Source organism: Trichosurus vulpecula, chromosome 3, assembly GCF_011100635.1.
Source record: "Trichosurus vulpecula isolate mTriVul1 chromosome 3, mTriVul1.pri, whole genome shotgun sequence".
NCBI lineage: Eukaryota > Metazoa > Chordata > Mammalia > Diprotodontia > Phalangeridae > Trichosurus > Trichosurus vulpecula.
The window spans coordinates 205,385,724-205,405,410 of NC_050575.1; the positions used below are offsets into that span (position 1 = coordinate 205,385,724).

The 19,687-nt window shown below is 44.6% G+C and overlaps 1 protein-coding gene across 1 annotated transcript; it reads right to left on the bottom strand.

Moving 5' to 3' along the window:
* Positions 1 to 1,075: 1,075 nt before the first annotated feature.
* DDX56 (DEAD-box helicase 56) lies at positions 1,076 to 16,822 on the bottom strand. Its single transcript, XM_036752411.1, has 14 exons — positions 16,750 to 16,822; positions 16,386 to 16,547; positions 15,285 to 15,445; positions 14,955 to 15,125; positions 14,716 to 14,806; positions 12,555 to 12,799; positions 12,260 to 12,379; positions 11,763 to 11,876; positions 11,591 to 11,685; positions 10,281 to 10,354; positions 10,062 to 10,151; positions 9,405 to 9,510; positions 4,719 to 4,801; positions 1,076 to 4,007 (listed from the first exon to the last, which is right to left on the bottom strand). Exons 1-14 carry the CDS (start codon positions 16,807 to 16,809, stop codon positions 3,921 to 3,923), a joined length of 1,659 nt encoding a protein of 552 aa, XP_036608306.1. The 5' UTR covers positions 16,810 to 16,822; the 3' UTR covers positions 1,076 to 3,920.
* Positions 16,823 to 19,687: the final 2,865 nt, after the last annotated feature.

Here is a 19,687-nt window from a genome sequence, read left to right on the forward strand (position 1 = left end):
GCAATTTGGGAAAGCAAGGAATAGTTTGCCTATCAGATTTATGGAAAAGCAAAGAATTCACGACACAAGAGATAGAGGGCATTACAAAATGCAAAATACATAATTTTGATTATGTTAATTTGAAAAGTTTTTGTATAAAAAAAAGCCAATGCAACAAAGATTAGGAGGGAAGCAGAAAACTGGGAGAAAATCTTTACAACTAGTGTCTCTGATAAATGCCTCATCTCCAAAATATACAGGGAACTGAGCCAAATTTATAGGAATACAAGTCATTCCCCAAAGGATATGAACAGGCAGTTTTCAGAGGAAGAAATTAAAGATATCCATAGGCATATGAAAAAATGCTTGAAATCACTACTGATTAGAGAAATGCAAATCAAAACAATTCTTAGGTACCACATCTCTCCTGTCAGATTGGCTAACATGACAAAACAGGAAAATGATAAATGCTGGAGAGGATGTGGGAAAATTGGCACAGTTACACTGCTGGTGGAGTTGTGAACTGATCCAGCCATTCTGGAGAGCAATTTGGAACTATGCCCAAAGGGCTATAAAAATATTCACACCCTTTGTTCCAGCAATACCACTTCCAGGGCTGTATCCCAAAGAGATCACACAAGTGGGAAAGGGACCCGCATGTACAAAAATATTTATAGCAGCTCTTTTTGTAGTAGCTAAGAATTGGAAATCAAGGGGATGCCCATCAATTGGGGAATGGCTGAACAAGTTGTGGTATATGAATGTAATGGAATACTATCGTGCTATAAGAAATGGGGAAGATACGGACTTCATAATAACCTGGAAACACCTACACGATATAATGCTGAGTGAGCGAAGCAGAACTAGGAGAACATTGTACACAACCACAGATATATGGATTCTGTGATGACTAACCTTGATAGACCTCACTCTTCTCAGCCATACAAGGTGCAAAGACAACTCCAAAGGACTCATGATGGAGAGAGCCATCTACATCCAGAGAAAGAACTATGGTGTCTGAATGCGGATTGAGGCACACTTCATGCTCGCCTTTTTTTTTCTCTCTTTTGTTTTTGTTTGTTTGTTTTTGTTTCTTCTTTCTCATGATTCATTCCATTGGTCATAATTCTTTTTTACAACTTGACTATTGTGTAAATAAGTTTAATGCAAAGTTACATGTAGAAGATATATCCGATTCCATGCAGTCTTGGGGAGGCGGGGCGGGGAAGAAAATCTGGAACTCAAAGTCATGCGGAACTGAGTATTATAAACTAAAAATAAAAAATCTTAATTAAAAAAAAAAAGAAAAACATGGTTTATGCAGCCTGAAGTTTAGCCTATTTTAATTTTAGCCCCTATCTGCTGCCAAGTTGTGCAGGTCTGGGTTAGAGGCTACAACTGTAGAAAGCACTGCCTAGCTTCACAGAATAAGAAAAAAAAAACAGAACAGCTGGAAAGAATAGTAGCACAGACTGTTTAGTTTTTTCAGATACGGTGGGTCTGTAAAATCAGCAGCGAAGTAGGCCGAGAAGTCAATACAGTAGGCACTTAATAAATGCTTGCTGATTCACTATTAGTGAAGAGATAGGGTGATTGAAGAGTGAAGTTCCTGGGGGATGGGATCAAGGGCACAAACAGAGGGGTTTGCCTTGGCAAGGCCTGCTTTTTCCTCAGAGATTCACTTTTTGGGGGCTATACTTAACATCACTGTTTGGTTTCATTCATTATGCTCTCCATACCCTGTTGTAGCCACTAGGCACATCTAGTTTTCCTGCTGATTACACTTTGTGTCAGTTTATGGATGTCTCCACATGCTTCTCTGAAATGGTCATGCTTGTTTCTTAATGAACAGTAACATCCCAGTATATTCATATACCACAATTTGTTAAGCTATTTCCCAATATATTGTCTTCGATGTTGGGGCACAGGCCCAACAGTAGTGGGCTCTCTGGGTCAAAGAGTAGCCTCCTTCATTTTCAACAGCAATTCCCACTACATTCTTACCACCTCAAGTCTGAAAGCAACATGGTACCTTATACCCAACATTCTACCTCTCAACTCCTTTCCTTTGTATAGGCTGCACCTCCTCCCCTCTTGGAATCCCTAGGTGTGTCCAAAGCACAGCTCAGGTGACACCAACTAGAGAAAGTGATCTCCCTCCCCTAGCCGCTCAGTACTTTCTCCCACTGGAAATTATTTTGCATACACTTATCTGTGAGGGGGCTAGAGCCCTCCAGTAGAATGTAAGTTCCTTGAAGGCAAGGTCTCATTTCTGTCTTTGCACTTCGATCACCCAAACATTGTGACTGTCAAAATGTTGTATTAAAATCCACACCCTGAGCTCCTTAGAAGTTCACAAAGGGCTAATGCACAAGCTTAATAACTATTTTTTGGGTTAAAACGATTGAATTGTGTCAACTCACCATGACAAGTCAGGTCTTTTACCTCTTCTACCTCATGACTGCACTTTTCCGAAGTTTGGATAAATACTGTTAGTGTCCCTGGCCACCCTTCCCTCACAATATGCATCAGTCCTATTCAGTCACTGCTTAGGCCCTAAGCATCTCTTCCCATTCCCCCCCAAATCACATTACCAGAAGACTCACCTAGAGGCAGGGCACTTTGACCTCAGCTGTAGACCAAAGGCTTTAAGATGATCTCTCTTATCTGTCAAGTTTGATGATTCTAAAATGATAGTATCTTTAAATCTGTTCTCTTTCTTCTAGGTCGTTGTCCCCAACAGCCCATGTGCCCAGAGTTAACTTTATGGCTACTACCTAGCACTGTAATACTTAACGAGTGGGTGGCTGACTAAATGGCAATGCTGAGTCATCACTGGGACACACCCTATATAGCAGAGTAACCCTCCTTCTTTCTTCCAAAGGAGGCTCTCCCCCATAACTGACATCTGCTCTAAGTTTGTCAGAGAAGGGGAACTAGGAGGCCCATGGCTACTGTGGGCACAACCAGGGGACCTTTTATATACTCTGAAAACAATGTCTCACAGATTCATAAATTTTAGAGATAGAAGGGGACCTTGGAGAATATCTAGTCCAACCTTACCATTTTAAAGATAAGGAAACTGAAGCCAGAGAAGTTATATTACTTGCCCAAGGTCAAGGCAGAGCTGGGATTTGAGCTTAGGTCCTTAAGCCAAATACTAGTATTCTATTTTTTAAAAAGAATGCTCTCTTCCCCTCACAAATGGGTAAAAGAAAGCTCAAGTAAAAATGAAAAGGCTACATTCCAGGTGCCAGTAGAAACTTCCGCATGGGTAGGAAAAGGCAGAGAGTGGAGCTCTTGGATGACAGGAAGAGACATAGTTCTTGCAAACCAGCTTCCTAATCAGGTGTGTGAGTGAAAACCAGGGCCTGAAAATGGGCAAGAAACGTGTGTGCACCCAAAGGACCATGGCTCCAGACCCGAGCCAGGGACCTGTGGTCTTGGGCAGTGAGTCTGGGGGCTCTAACAGGGGGGAGAAGTATGGCAAATCAAGGTCAGTCTAGGGAACAGAGATGCTAAGGTATAAGTAGCAGTCAATGCAGCATGCTGAGTATGAAGAATGAGGATGTATTTCATTCCATTTATTAGTGTCCCACTGATCATTGGAGGTGGACTACTAGTTCTCTTAAGTTCCTTCCAGCTCTGTCTATGTATGGCGACCTCTGGTGGCATAGGAGAGATACAGCATGCTGCAGCCTGGGGAGCAGAATCTTCCATCTTAACAAGGAGTGAGGCCGACACTACAGAAAGGTTGCTAACCTTCTCTATCTGGCCCTTGGGAGTCCAGTCTCTTAAGCAGATCCCACACTAAGTCCAAGAGTCACTTCACAGCACAGGGCCGGCCAGCCTTCCATCTAGGGTGACAAACAAGTGGCTGGCCAGCTCCCAAAGGAAGAGAGGAATGTCTCACATTCAGGCCCAGGGCTAGGTGAGCAACCTCAGGAGTGCTTAGCTGAAGGGGCAGAGGTCCGTGGCTTCTTCTTGGTGTATTTGAAACTTCGAAGAGGGTTCTGTGTCTTTGGGGCCTGCAGGAGTAAGAAGGTATTAAGGATAAGCATTCCCTATCTGGCAAGAGTGAGAAGTCTCCTTGCTAGGAACTGTAAAAGCCACAATAGTCCTAAGAACACAAGGCAAGAGAAGTAATCCATTGTCACAGAGTATCAGAGGCTATTTGAGCTGGGGAGACCTCAGAGATCGTTTAGTTTGACCTCTTTGTTTTACAAATGAGGAAACAGAGGCCCAGAGAGGAGGAAGTGTACCGGTGCCTTTGTTTCTTACCCTCCCCCCATACACTATAACCCCATTCTACTCTTCCCCTTCCCCTCCCCTCCTTCCCGTCCCCTATTCCTGCCACTGCCTTCACTATTCTCTACTGAGGAACAATGAAAAAACAAAAATGGGGAGGGGGGAAGACTTTTTTTTCTTAGCCCCAAGTTCCTTTTCTCTGGTACCCTGACAATATCTAGTCACAAGTTCATAGTCCACAAACCAAGCCACTAGGCTTCCTCAGGCCTTCTGACCCGAGGCAAAGATAAGGCCTCTACTCTCTCACAGGGCTTCTTAAACTGTGGGTTTAATGTCATTGAAGGGGTCTTGAGTTGAAGAAGTTTAAGAAATCCTGCTCAAGGGGACAGGGTCTGACAACATTTCCTGGGCCCTGCAGTGCAGCCAGCAAGGAAAAAGAGTCAACATTCCAGGATCCTGTTCCCTAACCAGAGCCCGTTCAGGGGAGGTACCTTAAATTTCCTTTGAGAGGTGAACGGTCTGTTCCGCTTCCGCCTGCTGTGAGGGCGGGCAATGCCACGAAGTGTAGGGGGGACTAGGGAATGAAGAAAACAGATCTTTGGCAATATGTACCTGTGACTGCTACAACTGCAGCCCTCAGCTCTCCCAGGACTTTGGAGCTGAGCCATCATCAGATACGACCCTAATAGAATTCATCCCTTCTGATGTTCTCCTCCTGGACCTTTCTGTGCATTTGTCTACAAACACTCCTGCTTGAAGCCCTATCACCTCTTAATTTCCATAAAACTGTCCTTAAATTGGTTCTCATTTCAACTCTCTTTCAACAGTCTGATGGCTCCTCTTCATTAACCTTCCCATGCCCCTCCTCCCCCCAATCTATGATCTTTCCAAAGTTCTGTCCTCAGGTATTTAGCTATTCTTCATAGCTTTAGCTCAGTTCCTCAGTAAGCTCATCCATTCCTGTGGCTTCGACCATTGCCTCCTTTTAGATGATTCTTTATCTAGTCTCTTTATTTCCAAACGTCAGTAATATCTATAGCTAACTTTTATATAGTGCTTTAAGATTTATATTCACGACAATACTACAAGGTAGGCACCGTTGTTATACCCACTTCAAAGAAAAGAAAACTGAGGCCTAGAGAGGTTAAAGGATTCGCCCAAGGTCACAGAGCTACTACGTGTCTCAGGTGAGATTCCAACCCAAGCCTAACAAGTCCAGTGCTCTGGTCACTACACCACATAAAGTTTTCGATGACCACAAGACATGTTCACTACAATGCTCCAATTCCAGGACATGAACCTGTTGCATGCTCCCTCACATGGGCTTCCAGTTCTTCCTTCCTACCCCATCTCTGATAATCCTTTTCAATGACTTCATTATCCATACTGGCAACTCACCTTCAAATCACACACCTGTAAGGCCAATGTCACACAGCAATACATCAACTCTCGAAATCTCTAACTCCCTATGTCCCTGTTTTCACAGTGCCATATGTAGCTTTTGCCAGTTCTCTCTCCATATATACCCAATGAACCAGGTGTTCGACCTCACTAGAAATGATAATCGCTGAATAACTTCCAATTTGCTAAACTGCCACCCTGCAGGGGGGCAGGCCACCTCCTCTTCTGGCCACACTCGACTTTCCATCCAACCCACATGGAACAACTGACCACTGAGCGTTACCCTAATCTCTTATCTTCCTTAACTTCTACTTTCTCCTTTCCTGTTCCCAAGTCACAAAACGTAGTTGGAAAAAGATCGTAGAATCATCCTGATCAAGCTCACAATTCTTGCTCATTTGGCGACATATTATAGTGGAAAAAGCACTGGGGCTGGGAATCACTGAAGAGACCGCAAAGGTCATCAGGAACAACCTGTAACTCAATAAGGACTCCTTCTACCATATCAATCAATCAATAAGTATTTATTAAGTTCCTATTATGTGCCAGGTACTGGGGATACAGAAAGTAAGACAGTCCCTACCCTTTTAAGGAAGTTGTTTTCTTGCAACCCAATCGACAGGCTGATAAGACTGAATGAACTCTAAAACTTACAGCTCCCCAGCCCTCCTAAGGAGAGGGTAGAGGACATGGGAGGGCTCCTCCCAGATCTTCCACTTAAGGAAGGGGCCTGGTGTAGCCACCTCATCACCCCCAGCCAGATGCAGGATCTTACGTCCGTGGGTGAGGTACCCTACACCACCTCGTCAGCTTCTTCTTACATGCTGTCTTTGCCCCAATATGCTGTGAGCTCCTTGAAGGCAGGGAAATGTCTTTCGCCTTCCTTTGTATCCCCAGCCCTTAACATAATAGTTGGCACACTGTAGGTACTCAATAAATGTTTATTCAATGATTGTGTATGGAAGGGAAGGGAAACCATTACTTCTTGAAACAGCTCATTCCTTATGGAAGTTTCTCTTACGTCACCCTGTAGACCTTTTTAAATCTACTTCACTTTTTATGTTCCAGAATTTTGACAAGAATCTAAGTCAAATTTGCTAACCTACATAGTTGACAGATTCCATTCTCTTGCCTTTTTTTTTTTTTTGCTTTTTGGCAGGGCAATTGGGGTTAAGTGACTTGCCCAAGGTCACACAGCTAGTACATGTGTCAAGTGTCTGAGGCCGGATTTGAACTCAGGTCCTCCTAACTCCAGGGCCAGTGCTCTACCACTGCACCATCTAGCTGCCCCCCTCTTGCCTTTTTTGAAAATCAGGACACTACCCGCCTTTCTCCCATCCTACAGCACATCTCTCATTCTCCATGGTCTTTCAAAGGTCACTGACAGTGGTTCAGCAATAACATTTGCCAGTTCTTTCAGTATATTGGGATATTGCTCATCTAGGCTGGTTGACCAGAACTCATCAAGGGCACTGAGGTATACTCTCACAATCTCCCTATTTATCTTGATTATTAGTAAATGACCCTATTAGTCATTTTTGTTCAGTCCTTCTCAGTCCAAAGATCGTTTTCCTTGGCAAGGAACACAGAAAGAAAATGAAAAGCAAGCAGGTCTACTACCAGTTAACATTGCCTTATCCTCCCCCTGCAGGTCCTACTGGAGCTTTGATTCTCCTCTCTTCCTCAATGTGGGGGGTGGGGGGAGGGACGGGGGACGGGGGATGAGGGTGGAGTACCAGCAAGAGCCCTAGACGACAGTCTGAGATCTACCAATAAGTCAGTCAATTTCTCTCAGTTTTCTCATTTGTCAGAAAGAACAAATGGGATCCCTCTTTTCTCTCTTTATACTCTCTCACTGAATGAACTCCCATATATTTATCATCTCTATGTAGACAACTCCCAAGTCTAAAGATGCAGCACTCCCTGGCCTCTTCCTGAGCTCCTCCCTCACCTATTTGCATATTTAAAATGGGGTGTCCAGCAGGCATCTCAAAAGCAACATGTCCAAATACTGAATTCATTGTTTTTATTTTGATTTATTAATTTTTTTCAATTAACAAGAATTTTCTCTCTCTGAAACAGGTGATTAATAAATGTCTGCTGGCACTGACTCCCAAATCTCTATCTTTAGATCTGACCTCATGAAGTCAAGTTTCAAATTTCCCACTGCTTGCTGGACATAGATTTATAGGTTTGTCCAAGACCACATGGCTATTAAGCTTAAGGCTGGGCTTGGAACCCACATCCTTGGATTCAAAATCAAGAACTTTTTTTTTCTTTAAATAATTTTTTAAAAATCTGTACAATATCTTTTGTTTTTATACCACCTTCATTTCCAGATAAATTTTTCCTCCCTCTCCCACCCAGCAAGTCATCCCTTATTGCCTCTAGGATCAAATACAAAATGCTTGCTTTGGCCTTCAAAGCCCTTCATAACCTGGCCCTTCCTACTTTTCCAGTCTTCTTACATTTTACTCCCTACCATACACTTTTCAATCCAGTGATAGTGGCCTCCTTGATGTTCCACAAACAAGACATTCCATCTCTTGGCTCTGGGCATTTTCTCTGGCAGTCCCCCATACCTGAAATGTTCTTCCTCTTCCTCTTCCTGACTATTTACCCCCCTGGCTTCCTTTAAGTTCTAACTACAATCCCACCTTCCACAGGAAGCCTTCCCCAACCCCTCTTAATTCCAGTGCCTTTCCTCTGTTATTTTTCATTTTATTATTTTTTGGAGGCAATCAGGATTTAGTGACTTACCCAATATCATATAACTAGTAAGTGTCTGAGACTGGAATTGAACTCAGGTTGTCCTGACTCCACTGTCGAGGTCTATCCACTAAGCTACCTAGCTGCCCCGAGCTCCGACAACTTTTGAAGCAGTATCTCATACTACTCTCCTGTGGGAATTTTCCACTCGAACAAAACTAGTCTATTCACTATCTTACCAGTCTTACTCCTCGGAACACCTTTGCTATTGCCACTCTTTTTGACTAGAAGACTCTTTTCCACTTAGGCAAAATCTACTTTCCTGCAAGTCCCAACTCAAGTCCTACCTTCTTTCTTTTTCAATACATATGATTATTGTTTTAATTGAAACATTTGAACATAATTGCTTCCTAAAAAACCCAATTCCACTCCAGTTCTTTCACTTAAAAAAAAAAAACAGTTCTGCCAAACCATATTAACATAGCAACTGGATCTGACAGCACATGGAAGCCTCGAGATCACAGAATCAGATATAAAAAAGACCTAAGCCATCATCCAGTCTAACCTCACTTTACAGAAGAGGAAACTGAGAACCAGAAAGGTGAACTAGAACCAGAGTTAGTTAGTAATAGAGGGGGATTCAAACTTAGGTGCTGAATCCCAATCCAGAACTCTTTCTACATGACTTTCCACTTTCTCCAGGTATTCTCCCTCAAATTACTCCAGCTACACTGAGCTCTCCCTTCCCAGAGGTCCTATTGTGGTTCCAGTAGATATTAGTTAGTATTAATTATTCCCTGAAGTTTCACAAATGTCAGCTCTCTTTCCCTAGCTAAACTATAAGAATCTTGAGAGCACAGAGTCTGTCTTGTGCTTTTTTGTTTTGTAACTTCCCACAAGGAAGAAAGGGCATTTGACAAATACTTGTTGGCTAGCTGACTGATCCAAAGTCCTCTCCCTGGCCAGCTGTCAGGGGCCTTACCCTCCCAAGAGGTCTTTATCCTCCACTTTATTAGCACATGCTCTGCACTGGCTATGTCAATGACCTAAGGCCGAGTGAGCCTTACCCAAGTAGTCAGGAACATGGCCAAGATGGGGCTTCACCACTGCAGGATGCAGGGGCCGGTCATGTCGCAAGAGTTGTAAGTCTCTAGGGTTGTCCTCAAAGTAGGTCTGGAAGAAAGAGAAGAGGGATTATTGTGGAAGTCCTTCTTTTTTTAATTTTCTCTTTTATTGTGAACTCAAGCAACAGCAACAAGCACTTCAAAATGTAAAGAATAAGAAAGTGAGTTATGTGAGAAACTGAACTTATGTACAGGTTAAGTATATAAATATTAAATTTACCAAGGCAGCAACAAAACTGCTTCATTGGTGTCCTTTTCTGCACTGTTTTCTTCCTTTTTTAAAAAATGTTTTATTCATGCTCTTTTGGAGGGGAGAAGGTTATGACTACCCAATTATCAAACAACCAGCTCTCCTCCCCATCTTATAAAAAAATACATACAGCTCAACCAAACCAAAGTCTAATTCTTCCACCTGTCTTACCCTCCCTGGGCTATCACATTACTCCTAATACCCTTGACTCATAAGGCCCCATTAAGCCCCAAACCACACCCAAAGCCCACTCTGCAGTATAAATGTGCACTCCTTGCTACAAGAACACTGCCAGACCTCACCTCCTTTCCCCTGCTCTCCCCCCTCGAATGTGAGGCATCCTTCCTCACCTTAAGCTTCTCTGAGTGCAGAAGCTCCTCTTTGATCTCCTTCAGTCTTGCTTCCCGAATGGCTTGTTTTGTCACAGAACGCATGGCATCCTGGGCAAGGGAGGAGGACCATACTGGTCAGGGAAGTGGCTAAGGCAACTGGCCTAGTTACTCTCCCTTGTACCTAAGCCCGGCACCCCCAGCTCACAGAGAGGTACAGAATGCATTCCCCCAGCTCACCCGACAGCGGTATCGGAAACCCTCAATCTCCTCCATTCCAAACTGGTACAGAAGAAACATGGACTCTGAACTCTCTGTGGACAGAAGAACATGTGAGGTCCTAAACCAGCTAGCATCTAATGGAGTGGGGCAGCCAATCCAGGAACCAGCCCAAAGAAAGAAGGAATAGAGTGAAAAGGCATTTCCCCATGGCTTAGCTCTACCCCATCTAATCTCTTATCCTCGTCAAGCAGGACAATGTCCTTTTATTTTTTGGTGCTACCTACTTTCCCCCAAATCCCTAGCCCTTCTCTGAACTCGACTAGCACTTATGTGCATCCATTAATCTGGGTACTTTCACATACGCCAGGGTAGAACCGTATTTAACTTTTGTTAAATACATAGCTGTCCCATCTAGCCAACTAGATCCTTGAGGGAAAGGTTACTCCAACAGTTGGCCCAGTGTGCTGTATATAGTAAATGTCCAACAAATTCTGGTGCTGATAACACACTTATCGACACTTCCTAGATATAAAACACCAGGAAGAGATAATGCATTATTGGAGCTCAATACTTCCTGAAACCAACTGCTTTCTCAAAATCTGCCCAGCCCTTTCTAAGGCTTCCCAGAAAAAATATTTAGCATATTTCTCCTGCAGAGAGGCACCATGCTATAACATAAAGAGAACTAGCTTCAGATTCAGGACCACTTGAGTTCAAGCCTCACCTCTGATACATATTGGTTGTGACTCTGGTCAAGTCACTTAACTGATGAAGGAAACAGTTTGGTTTGGGTTGGCAGGTTAGTCTTTGATGTGTTATTACAGGCAAGACTGGGGGTGGAACAGGCCGTTTGAGGCCTTGTCCTTGTACCCACCTAGGAGTTAGCACAGACCATGATCTATCAGCTGACAGAATTCTATGTCCAGGATGTGTGTGACACAGGCAAATCTATAAGCCAAAGTTAGAGAATGGTTGCCCACTGCACTGGCAGATCGAGTTTCCTCACTGGAGAGCTTCTCAAACCATTAAAATCACAGGTCTGAAGAGACTGACAGAGAGACAAACACACACACACCCTTTTCCATACTTCTTCCTCTTCTCTAGGCTGTCTCTCAGAACTGCAATTCCATTCTAAGTTTCCCAGTAGCCTCTCTCTGATCACATTATCCCAAACTTTTTAATTATGGCTATCCTTGCTTCTCCATACATTCCCTTCCCTTTCTCTGTGTCAGTAATCCAGCCTGTGATGGTTCCACTTCTTTCAAGACAAGGAAAGAGGAAAGACAAGGAAACCAAAAGCTGCCCCAAAAGGAAACCCCAGTTTTTACCTCCCCCAAGGGCTTCCTCAATTTCTTTCAGCTGGGGACGTTCTGTGGGTAGGACAAAGGTCAGGGCTTTTCCTGGGTTGTTGGCACGTGCAGTCCTACAAAGAGAAGATGCATTTAGGCCACAATCCCCTTCACTTTGGGGCTTCTGCACACAGCCTGGCACCATACCTACCTGCCAACTCGATGAATGTATGCCTCAGGGGATGGTGGGAGATCAAAATTGAGCACAGCTGTTACATTGTGGAAATCAATGCCACGTGCTACACCTGATTCTGTATCAGAAGCCCTGTAGAGAAAAATCTTTAAAGCCAAACTGTTCCTTTTCCTTTAGAAGTATCATGCTAGTCCACTGTGTTTGAATGTCACCCACTTGAGAGTGGATGACATTCTTTAGCAACCAGCTGCCTCAAATCTACTTCAAATTTTTCCTTTTCTTTTCCATTTTTTCCCCAAGCTGACAATCCAATTTATATCACATCCTCCCCACCCTAGGGCCAAAGACCAAAAGAACATTCACATATCCATAGCAAAGGTTAACACCTGGAAATCCTAGGAACCTAATCCTCACCCCCATTAAGTGCATTCTGGAGTTTAGCATCCTTTCAAAAGATAGAAAAGACAGGACTGTGAGTGTAGAGAACTAAGGAAGCTGAGGGAACTCTACATCACCTCTCTCCTTTGGATCCTTGGCCCCGACGCTTGCCCTTAACAGGGGCCCCCAGCACTTCCTCATCAGTTGCAATGACACAGTCATAGAAGCCTTGGTTGAACTGTGAGATGATATGGCACCTACAGCCAAAGACAGGATGTCAGGTTGGTTCTGCAGTACCTGCCAGTTGGCTCTTCATCAACCTCAAGCTTTTAGCTCTCCCTGTTACTTCGGTTCTTTAACAGTCCCAGTTGTATAACTCCACTCTCTCAAGCTCTTTCTATCACCCTGCACCAAACCACAAGGACTCTAGACCTGGAACGCAGAGGCAGCTCTCCATTGAGCACACAGGCAGGAATGCTGAACTGTTCCAGGAAAAGTCGAAGGCGGTAACCTCGGTCTAAGGTGTTAACGAAGAGTAGAGACTTGCCCCGCAACAAAGATAGCTTTAGCAGAGCATAGAGTAACAGGAATTTGTCCTCCTCAGTCTCACAGACCACTTGAAACTGCTGCAGCTGATCTGGCCCTGGAAGTTGGGATTCCTGTAACTTCAGGGTTACCTGGAGAGAAGGTAAAGCAAGGGTCAAACAAGTCATGTAAGAAAGAGAAGAGACAAACACTAACACAGAAATTTCCCAGTCAACATGCAGAAACCGTGTTCAATACACAGACAAGAATACTGAAATTCCTCCTCCCCATCCCATTTTTGATAATGATAGCTATTTGCAGCATACTTGGTAAGTACTTTCAAAGGACAGAATGCTTTGAAGTTTGCAAAGCATTTCACATACATCCATTAATCAATCAATCATCAATAAACACTGATTAAGCACCCAATATGGGCCAGTCACTGTGCCAAGCACTGGGAATACAGATAGTTCTTGCTTTACATAAATTTGAATTATGCAAATGCAACTCCCCAGAAGCTGGAAGCAATGGCAGCATGAGTGCTGTCATGTGCCAGGGGTCCTCTGCTCCAGACACTAAAGCTGCTCTGCCACTCTGGCTACAGTGTAGAGCCACAGAGGGGAGCCCCTTGAGAAGAGGGTGACATCTTCAGAACAATCCACTTACTTCCCTTACGCAAGAACTGGCTGTTCCAAGAGGCAAAACACAATCCCTATCCTCAAGGAGCTTACAGTCTAGTGGGGAAGACAACAGGCAAATAAATATAGAAAAAGCAAGCTACATATAGGATAAACAGGAAATAATTAATAGAGGGAAGGCACTGGAATTGAGGGGTTGTGGATGGCTTCTTGTAGATGGGATTGTAGTTGGGACTTCATGGAAGCCAGGGAGATCAGTAGACAGAGCTGAGGAGGGAGAGCATTCTAAACAGGGTAGAACAGCCAGAAAAAATGCCCAGAAATCCAGATGTCTTGTTTGTGTAACAGCCAGGCCAGCGTCACTGGTCTGAAGGGTATATGTCAGGGAGTAAGATGTGAGAAGACTGGAATGGTAGGAAAAGGTTAAGTTATGAAGAGATCTGAATACCAAACAGAACATTTTGTATTTCTCCTGGAGACAACAGAAGAGTTTACTGGGGTGGGGGAGGTTGGCATGATCAGATAAGCACTTTAGGAAAGTCACTTTGGTGGCTGAATGGAGGCTATATTGGACTAGGGAGAGTGACTTGAGGCAGAAAGACCCACCAGCAAGGCCACTGCAATAATCTAAGTGTGAAGTGATGAGGACCAATACCAGACTGGCAACAAGGAGAGGAGGGGGCACATTGCAGAGCTGTTGCACAGGTGAAATCAATAGGCCTTGACAACAACCTGGACTGGGAGGTGGGAGTGGGGGTTGGGGGGTGGGAAAGACAATGAGGAATGCAGGATGACTCTCTAGATTGGAGGCCTGAGGGACTGAAAGGATGGTGTTTCCCTCTACAGTAATAAGGAAGACAGAAGGGAGGGGAGGATTTATGGGAAAAGATAAATGAGTTCCACTTTAGACATACTAAGTTTAAGATGTCTACTGGAAAATCAGTTTGAGACATCTGAAAAGCAGTTGGAGATTTGAGGTTAGCAGAGAGACTGGGGCAGGACAGGTAGATTTGAGACTCATCAGCTTAGAGATCCATGGGACCTGATGAGATCATCAAGTGAAGTAGTATTTAAGCCTTGAAACCACCGTAGGAGGTAGAAACCATTCATGGGATTGTGCCTACTTCACAGATGAAGAAATCAAACCTCAAAGACATTAACTGGCTTGCCTATTGGCACACTGACTAGAAGAGAGATCAACATGGTATATAACTAGATTTACAATGTAGCTGGGGTAGAGTTGAACTAGTACTGATTGTCAGTTATTGTGAGAGTAGACCCCAGGCTGAAAAAAGATGGGAACCACTGTCACAGGCTTTACATGAGAACCCTTTCTCCTTGAAGGAAAGGGTCAGGATGGCAGGTGAGCAACTTTGGGAGAATTCTCATTGTCTTCCCCAATTCCAAATCCTTCCCCCATTATGCCTCACCGGATTATGCAATACAAGCTCCTTGAGGGCCTGTACATCTTCATTAAAAGTAGCTGACATGAGGAAGGCCTGGTATATCCGAGGAAGGTGGCTGCAAAAGTTCACAGAACAGTCAGGTTCCGTCCAGGCATTCAAACATACCTAGAGTTCGCACAGTCACATCCACTCAGTAAAGCAATCCATCCCTACCTTCCACCCAAAGCCCTTCCTTCCAAGATGCAACAACGCCCTCCTCCTACCAAAGCAGGGTCTTAAGCTCTTCTTCAAAGCCAAAGGAAAAAAGCAAGTCGGCCTCATCCATTACAAGCAGCTCCAAGGAGTCCCGCAAGTTCAAATTTCCCTGCAGCAAATGACTTAGCACTCGTGATGGTGTGCCTACTACCACATCTGGCTTTTCCATTAGCAAGGGCCTACAGGAAGGTAAAAAATTATTGTCAGGGCAGAAATATGCAAAATACACAAAGCCAAAGGAAATGAAAGAAATACAACTGGAAAGCAAACACTCCATCACTTATCTTTAATCCTTTACCTCCAGATGATTTCCTTCTAATTCCATTCCATTCACCCACCTTTGAAAAGCAAAGTCCTCTGAAGCTGACACATCAACCACACGAACATCCCGGGCACAATATGCTGTCAGCTGACGGATCATGGTCTGCGCCTGCCTCGACAACTCCTTGGTGGGTACAAGAACAAGGCCTCGAATAGCCTGTTCTACCACGGGTCCTGTCTGTAATAGCACATGTCAAGGACCTTAACCAGCCAACCCAAATCATACTGTTCACTTCACCTCTTCCTTGACCTCACCTTCAGTCATCGGTGTCCATACTCCCTACAAAAAGTGGAAACTTGTATGTCCTCTCCAAAAGCAACCTGATCTCCCCTTCACAACCAAGGCAGGTCATATAGAACCTCACTCCCTTCAGTCACTGTCACATGATTAGGTTATCCTAGTCTTAGCTTAATTCTATTCAATATTTAAAAGATGTTTATAAAGCCATCTAAAAAGCAACATGATCTTTCCTTCACAAACCAACAGAGATCATACAGAACCTCTTTCCCTTCACTGTCACATAATTACCCTAGCCTTAGTTTAATTCTACTCCGTACCTAAAAGAGAAGAATATGACCTTATGCCTCTCAAAGAGTCCCTATGCATCCTTGGTACAGGGCTCCATGAAAGAGGTTTGCCAGGGGTCAGCTGGAGGCAGCCTAAACTGGCAGAGCTGGTAGTTAAACTCCCAACCCGAGCATTAAATCCACAAGCTACAAATCAGGCCTCGATTTGCTTTTGTCAATTGTCTAACTTGAGAAAATATTAAAAATTCGGATTAAACTTTAAAGCAGGTCCTGGATTTTCAGACATTTACCACCACACACTTGCTTGCACCTAGAGTACCAAATGAAACCCAAACTCCTCCTTTCTCTGCGAGCCTTTAGGATCACAGATTTGGGGCTGAAAGGGCTGTCAGAAGATACGTGGTCCACTCCACCTCGTTTCACAAATAAGGAAACTGAGGTACAGCGGGGGTTTAGTAACGTGCCCAGAGTCAAACCTGCAGTGAGAAATGGGGCTTAGGTGGAACGGGGAGGGCATTACTGTTAACAACACCTCACTGGAGAATTTCTTTCCTCGGTTCCCCTCACCCCAAGGGCCCAGGTTGTCATACCGCCTTCCTATGAAGCAGATGCTGCAGCAGGGGGATGGCATAAGCAGCGGTCTTCCCCGAACCGGTGCGGGCCCGGGCCAGCAGGTCCTTCCCCTCAAGCGCCAGTGGAATGGCCTTCTCTTGGATAAGCGTGGGCCGAGTCCAGCCCTGCTCTGCGATAGCCTGGGGGAAGACAGAAGCAGGGAACGGTGGAGAAAGGAGGAAAGAGAGGAGGGCCCCGGCACGAGAGGCCGGGCCCGGACAGTCAGATGGGGCGATCCGAGGAGCCGCGTCTTCGGGGAGGATTTCCAGGAGCCAAGGAAAGAGATGACCAACGCCGGCCCCCACATCTTGCCCTTACATCCGTCCCCTTGCGCCCTAGTACCTGCAGGAGCCGGGGGTCCAGGCCCATGTGCTCAAAGCCCAAAACCTCAGAATCCGCCATGCCGCCGCGAAGTAACAACACGCATGCGCGGCAGGAAGTCCTTGCCAGTCCTTGCGAGGAGGCGGAGCGCTGGGTGGGCGGGGCCAGAGCACTACCCAATCAGATCGGGGACAGTAGCCTCACTCCCGGAAGAACACAATTCGCCGGGCACGCCGGGTTCTGTTGTCAGCTGGGTCTGGTAGAGCTTGGTTCCGAGGGAGCGAGGGGTCGCTTCGCCTTCTGTTTCTCAACGAAAAAGGCGATTTGAGCTGGGCTCTTGGCAATGGAAAGTGGAAGTCCCCTCAGCCCACAAAGGGATGTCAGACCAAATTTTTATCTGCCTTCAGACGTGTACTGGGTGTGTTACCCAGAGTAAACCACTGAACTTCAGTTTGCCTCAGTTTCCTTATCTGTAAAATAATAATGGCTAGCATTTATATAGTGCTTACTACGTGCGAGGCATTGTGCTAAATGTCCTACAGTTATCTCATTTCATCCTCACAACAACCCTGGGAGGTAAGTGCTGTTATTATCTCCATTTTACAGATGAGGAAACTGAGGCAAACTGAAGTTAATTGACTTTCTCAGGGTCACACCGCTGGTAAGTATCTGAGGCTGGATCAGAACTCAGGTCTGACTCCAGGCCCAGCACTCTATCCCCTGGGATTAATACCCTGGGATTAATAATAGCATCTACCTCCCAGAATTGTTAAGGATAAAATGAGCTATTTATCAAGCACTTTGCAAACCTTAAAGCAGTATATAATAGTAGCTACTATTATGTCACAAATGTAGCAGTGAGAGGGAACTCAGACGCCATCTAGTCCTTCCCCCTATTTTCCAATTATGCAGCAGCTAGAAAGTCTAAGATTGCCTACACTTAAATCCAGGTCTTCTGACACTAAGTCCAGTGCTTTTCCCATAACACTGTGCTGTTTCTTACTAAAAGTCTGTTCCCAATACATTACTGATGATTGTGCACTCAATACAGACTCTGAAGCTGAGATGCAATGAAGAGTGGATCAATTCTCTGCTGCTTGTGCTAATTTTGGCCTAACAATTAATACCAAGAAAACACAGGTGCTCCATCAGCCACCACCACACCATCCATACGTGAAACCATCAGTTACAGCAAATGGAGTTTTGAATGCTGTGGGTAAGCTCACCTACCGTGGTAGTGTACTTTCAAGGGATGGACATATTGATAGTGAGGTTGACACACTCATTGCCAGAGCTAGCTCAGTGTTTGGGAGGCTCCAATGGAAAGTATGGGAGAAAATAGGTATTAGACTGCTTACCAAACTGAAGGTCTACAGAGCTGTTGTGCTGACTTCATTGTTGTATGCCTGCGAAACCCGGACAGTATACCAGCGCCATGTCAGGAAACTGAATTGCTTCCATTTGAATTATCTTAGGAAGATTCTGAAGATCACCTGGCAGGATAAGGTACTAGACACTGAGGTCTTTACTTGAACTAAACTGTCAAGCATTCAAACTGCTTCAGAGAGCGCAACTCCAATGGGCTGGCCATGTTGTTCGAACGCAAAACGTCCACTTGCCAAAAAGACTAGTTTATGGAGAGCTCACACAGGGCAAGTGTTCACATGATGGTCAGAAGCGATACAAGGGCACTCTCAAGAACTTTGGAATTGATTGTGTGACATGGGAGACATTGGCACAGGACCACTCAGCATGGCATGCCCACATCAGAGAAGGTGCTGTGCTATATGAGCAAAGCAGAATTGAAACAGCTCAAAGGAAACACAGGATGCACAAGTTTGGAGTATCCACCCCAAATGTTCACACAGACGATTTGTGCTCTACCTTTGGTGGCCTGATCAGCCACAGTCGGGACATACTAAATCTTGACTCATGAGTAGTGATGTCATTTTGGTCCCCCTTGAGAACAAAGGATAATAATCGACCGACCAACCTATTTTCCAGAGTTTGGTAAGAAATTGAGGCCCAAAGAGGGCCTCAGGGGTAATAAGTGGCAGTCAGAATTTGACCTGAAGGCCTCACTGCAGAGCCTGGGCTTGTCACACTACTCTAGCAAACTAGAGTTAGGACCTCTAAACCCCTATACAGCTGTTCTTACTTGGATCCTCCTCCCTCCCTTTTCTATCTACCCTTCCTAAAATGTCTGTTGACTATAGTCCAAAAGCTGAGGATAGATACCATGACTCCCTCACTCAACTGCAACAATTCCTCAACCTCCACTTTTTTTTTCATTTAACAAACCCCGCCTTTTCTCCCCACTTCTCACCCCCATTGATAAAGGAAGAAAAACAAATTCTCATTACAAATATGCATAGTCAAGCAAAACAAATTTCTGCTTTGGTCACATGCAAAAAATAGGTCTCAAAATACACCCCGGATACATCACCTTTCTGTGAGGTGAGAGGTGCCATGGTCATTGCATTTATTAGAGCCTTCCAAAGTTTTTTGTCTTTACAGTGTTGTTAATGTAAAAATTGTTCTGGTTCTGCGTGCTTCACGTGCGCCATTTTATACGAAGTCTTCCCAGGTTTCTTTGAAACTGTTCCCTTCATTTCTTACAGCACAATAGTCTTGCATCAGTCATATAGAGGTAGGGTTAGACCAGTTTTGAAGCAGTGATTTGGGATGCTATGATAAATCTCAGAAAGGCTAGTGCATCACTGTGTCCTGTGTATCCTTTCTTTGCTAATTTTTGACCAGGAGGTGATGGAGTGAGGCTGGGGCGGTATATACTTAGTAAGAGCCATGATTTTGTTAGGGGCTTTCACCAATGCAGGCGCATTTAGGTACCATAGTAGATGGTTTTGTGAAGTGCTGTGATAAAAAAGTTACCTTGGTGGCCAAATGTAAGGCAGCGATCCTCTCAGAACTCACCTAGGTTGGACATTTCATTCTAGAG

Coding starts and splice junctions, on each gene's coding strand:
- DDX56 (XM_036752411.1), bottom strand. CDS start 16,809: ATGGCGGATTCTGAGGTTTTGGGCTTTGAGCACATGGGCCTGGACCCC. Junction 10,355..11,590: donor TGAGGAAGCCCTTGGGGGAG/GTAAAAACTGGG, acceptor TTCTGTCCACAG/AGAGTTCAGAGTCCATGTTT. Junction 10,152..10,280: donor GTTTCCGATACCGCTGTCGG/GTGAGCTGGGGG, acceptor TCCCTTGCCCAG/GATGCCATGCGTTCTGTGAC.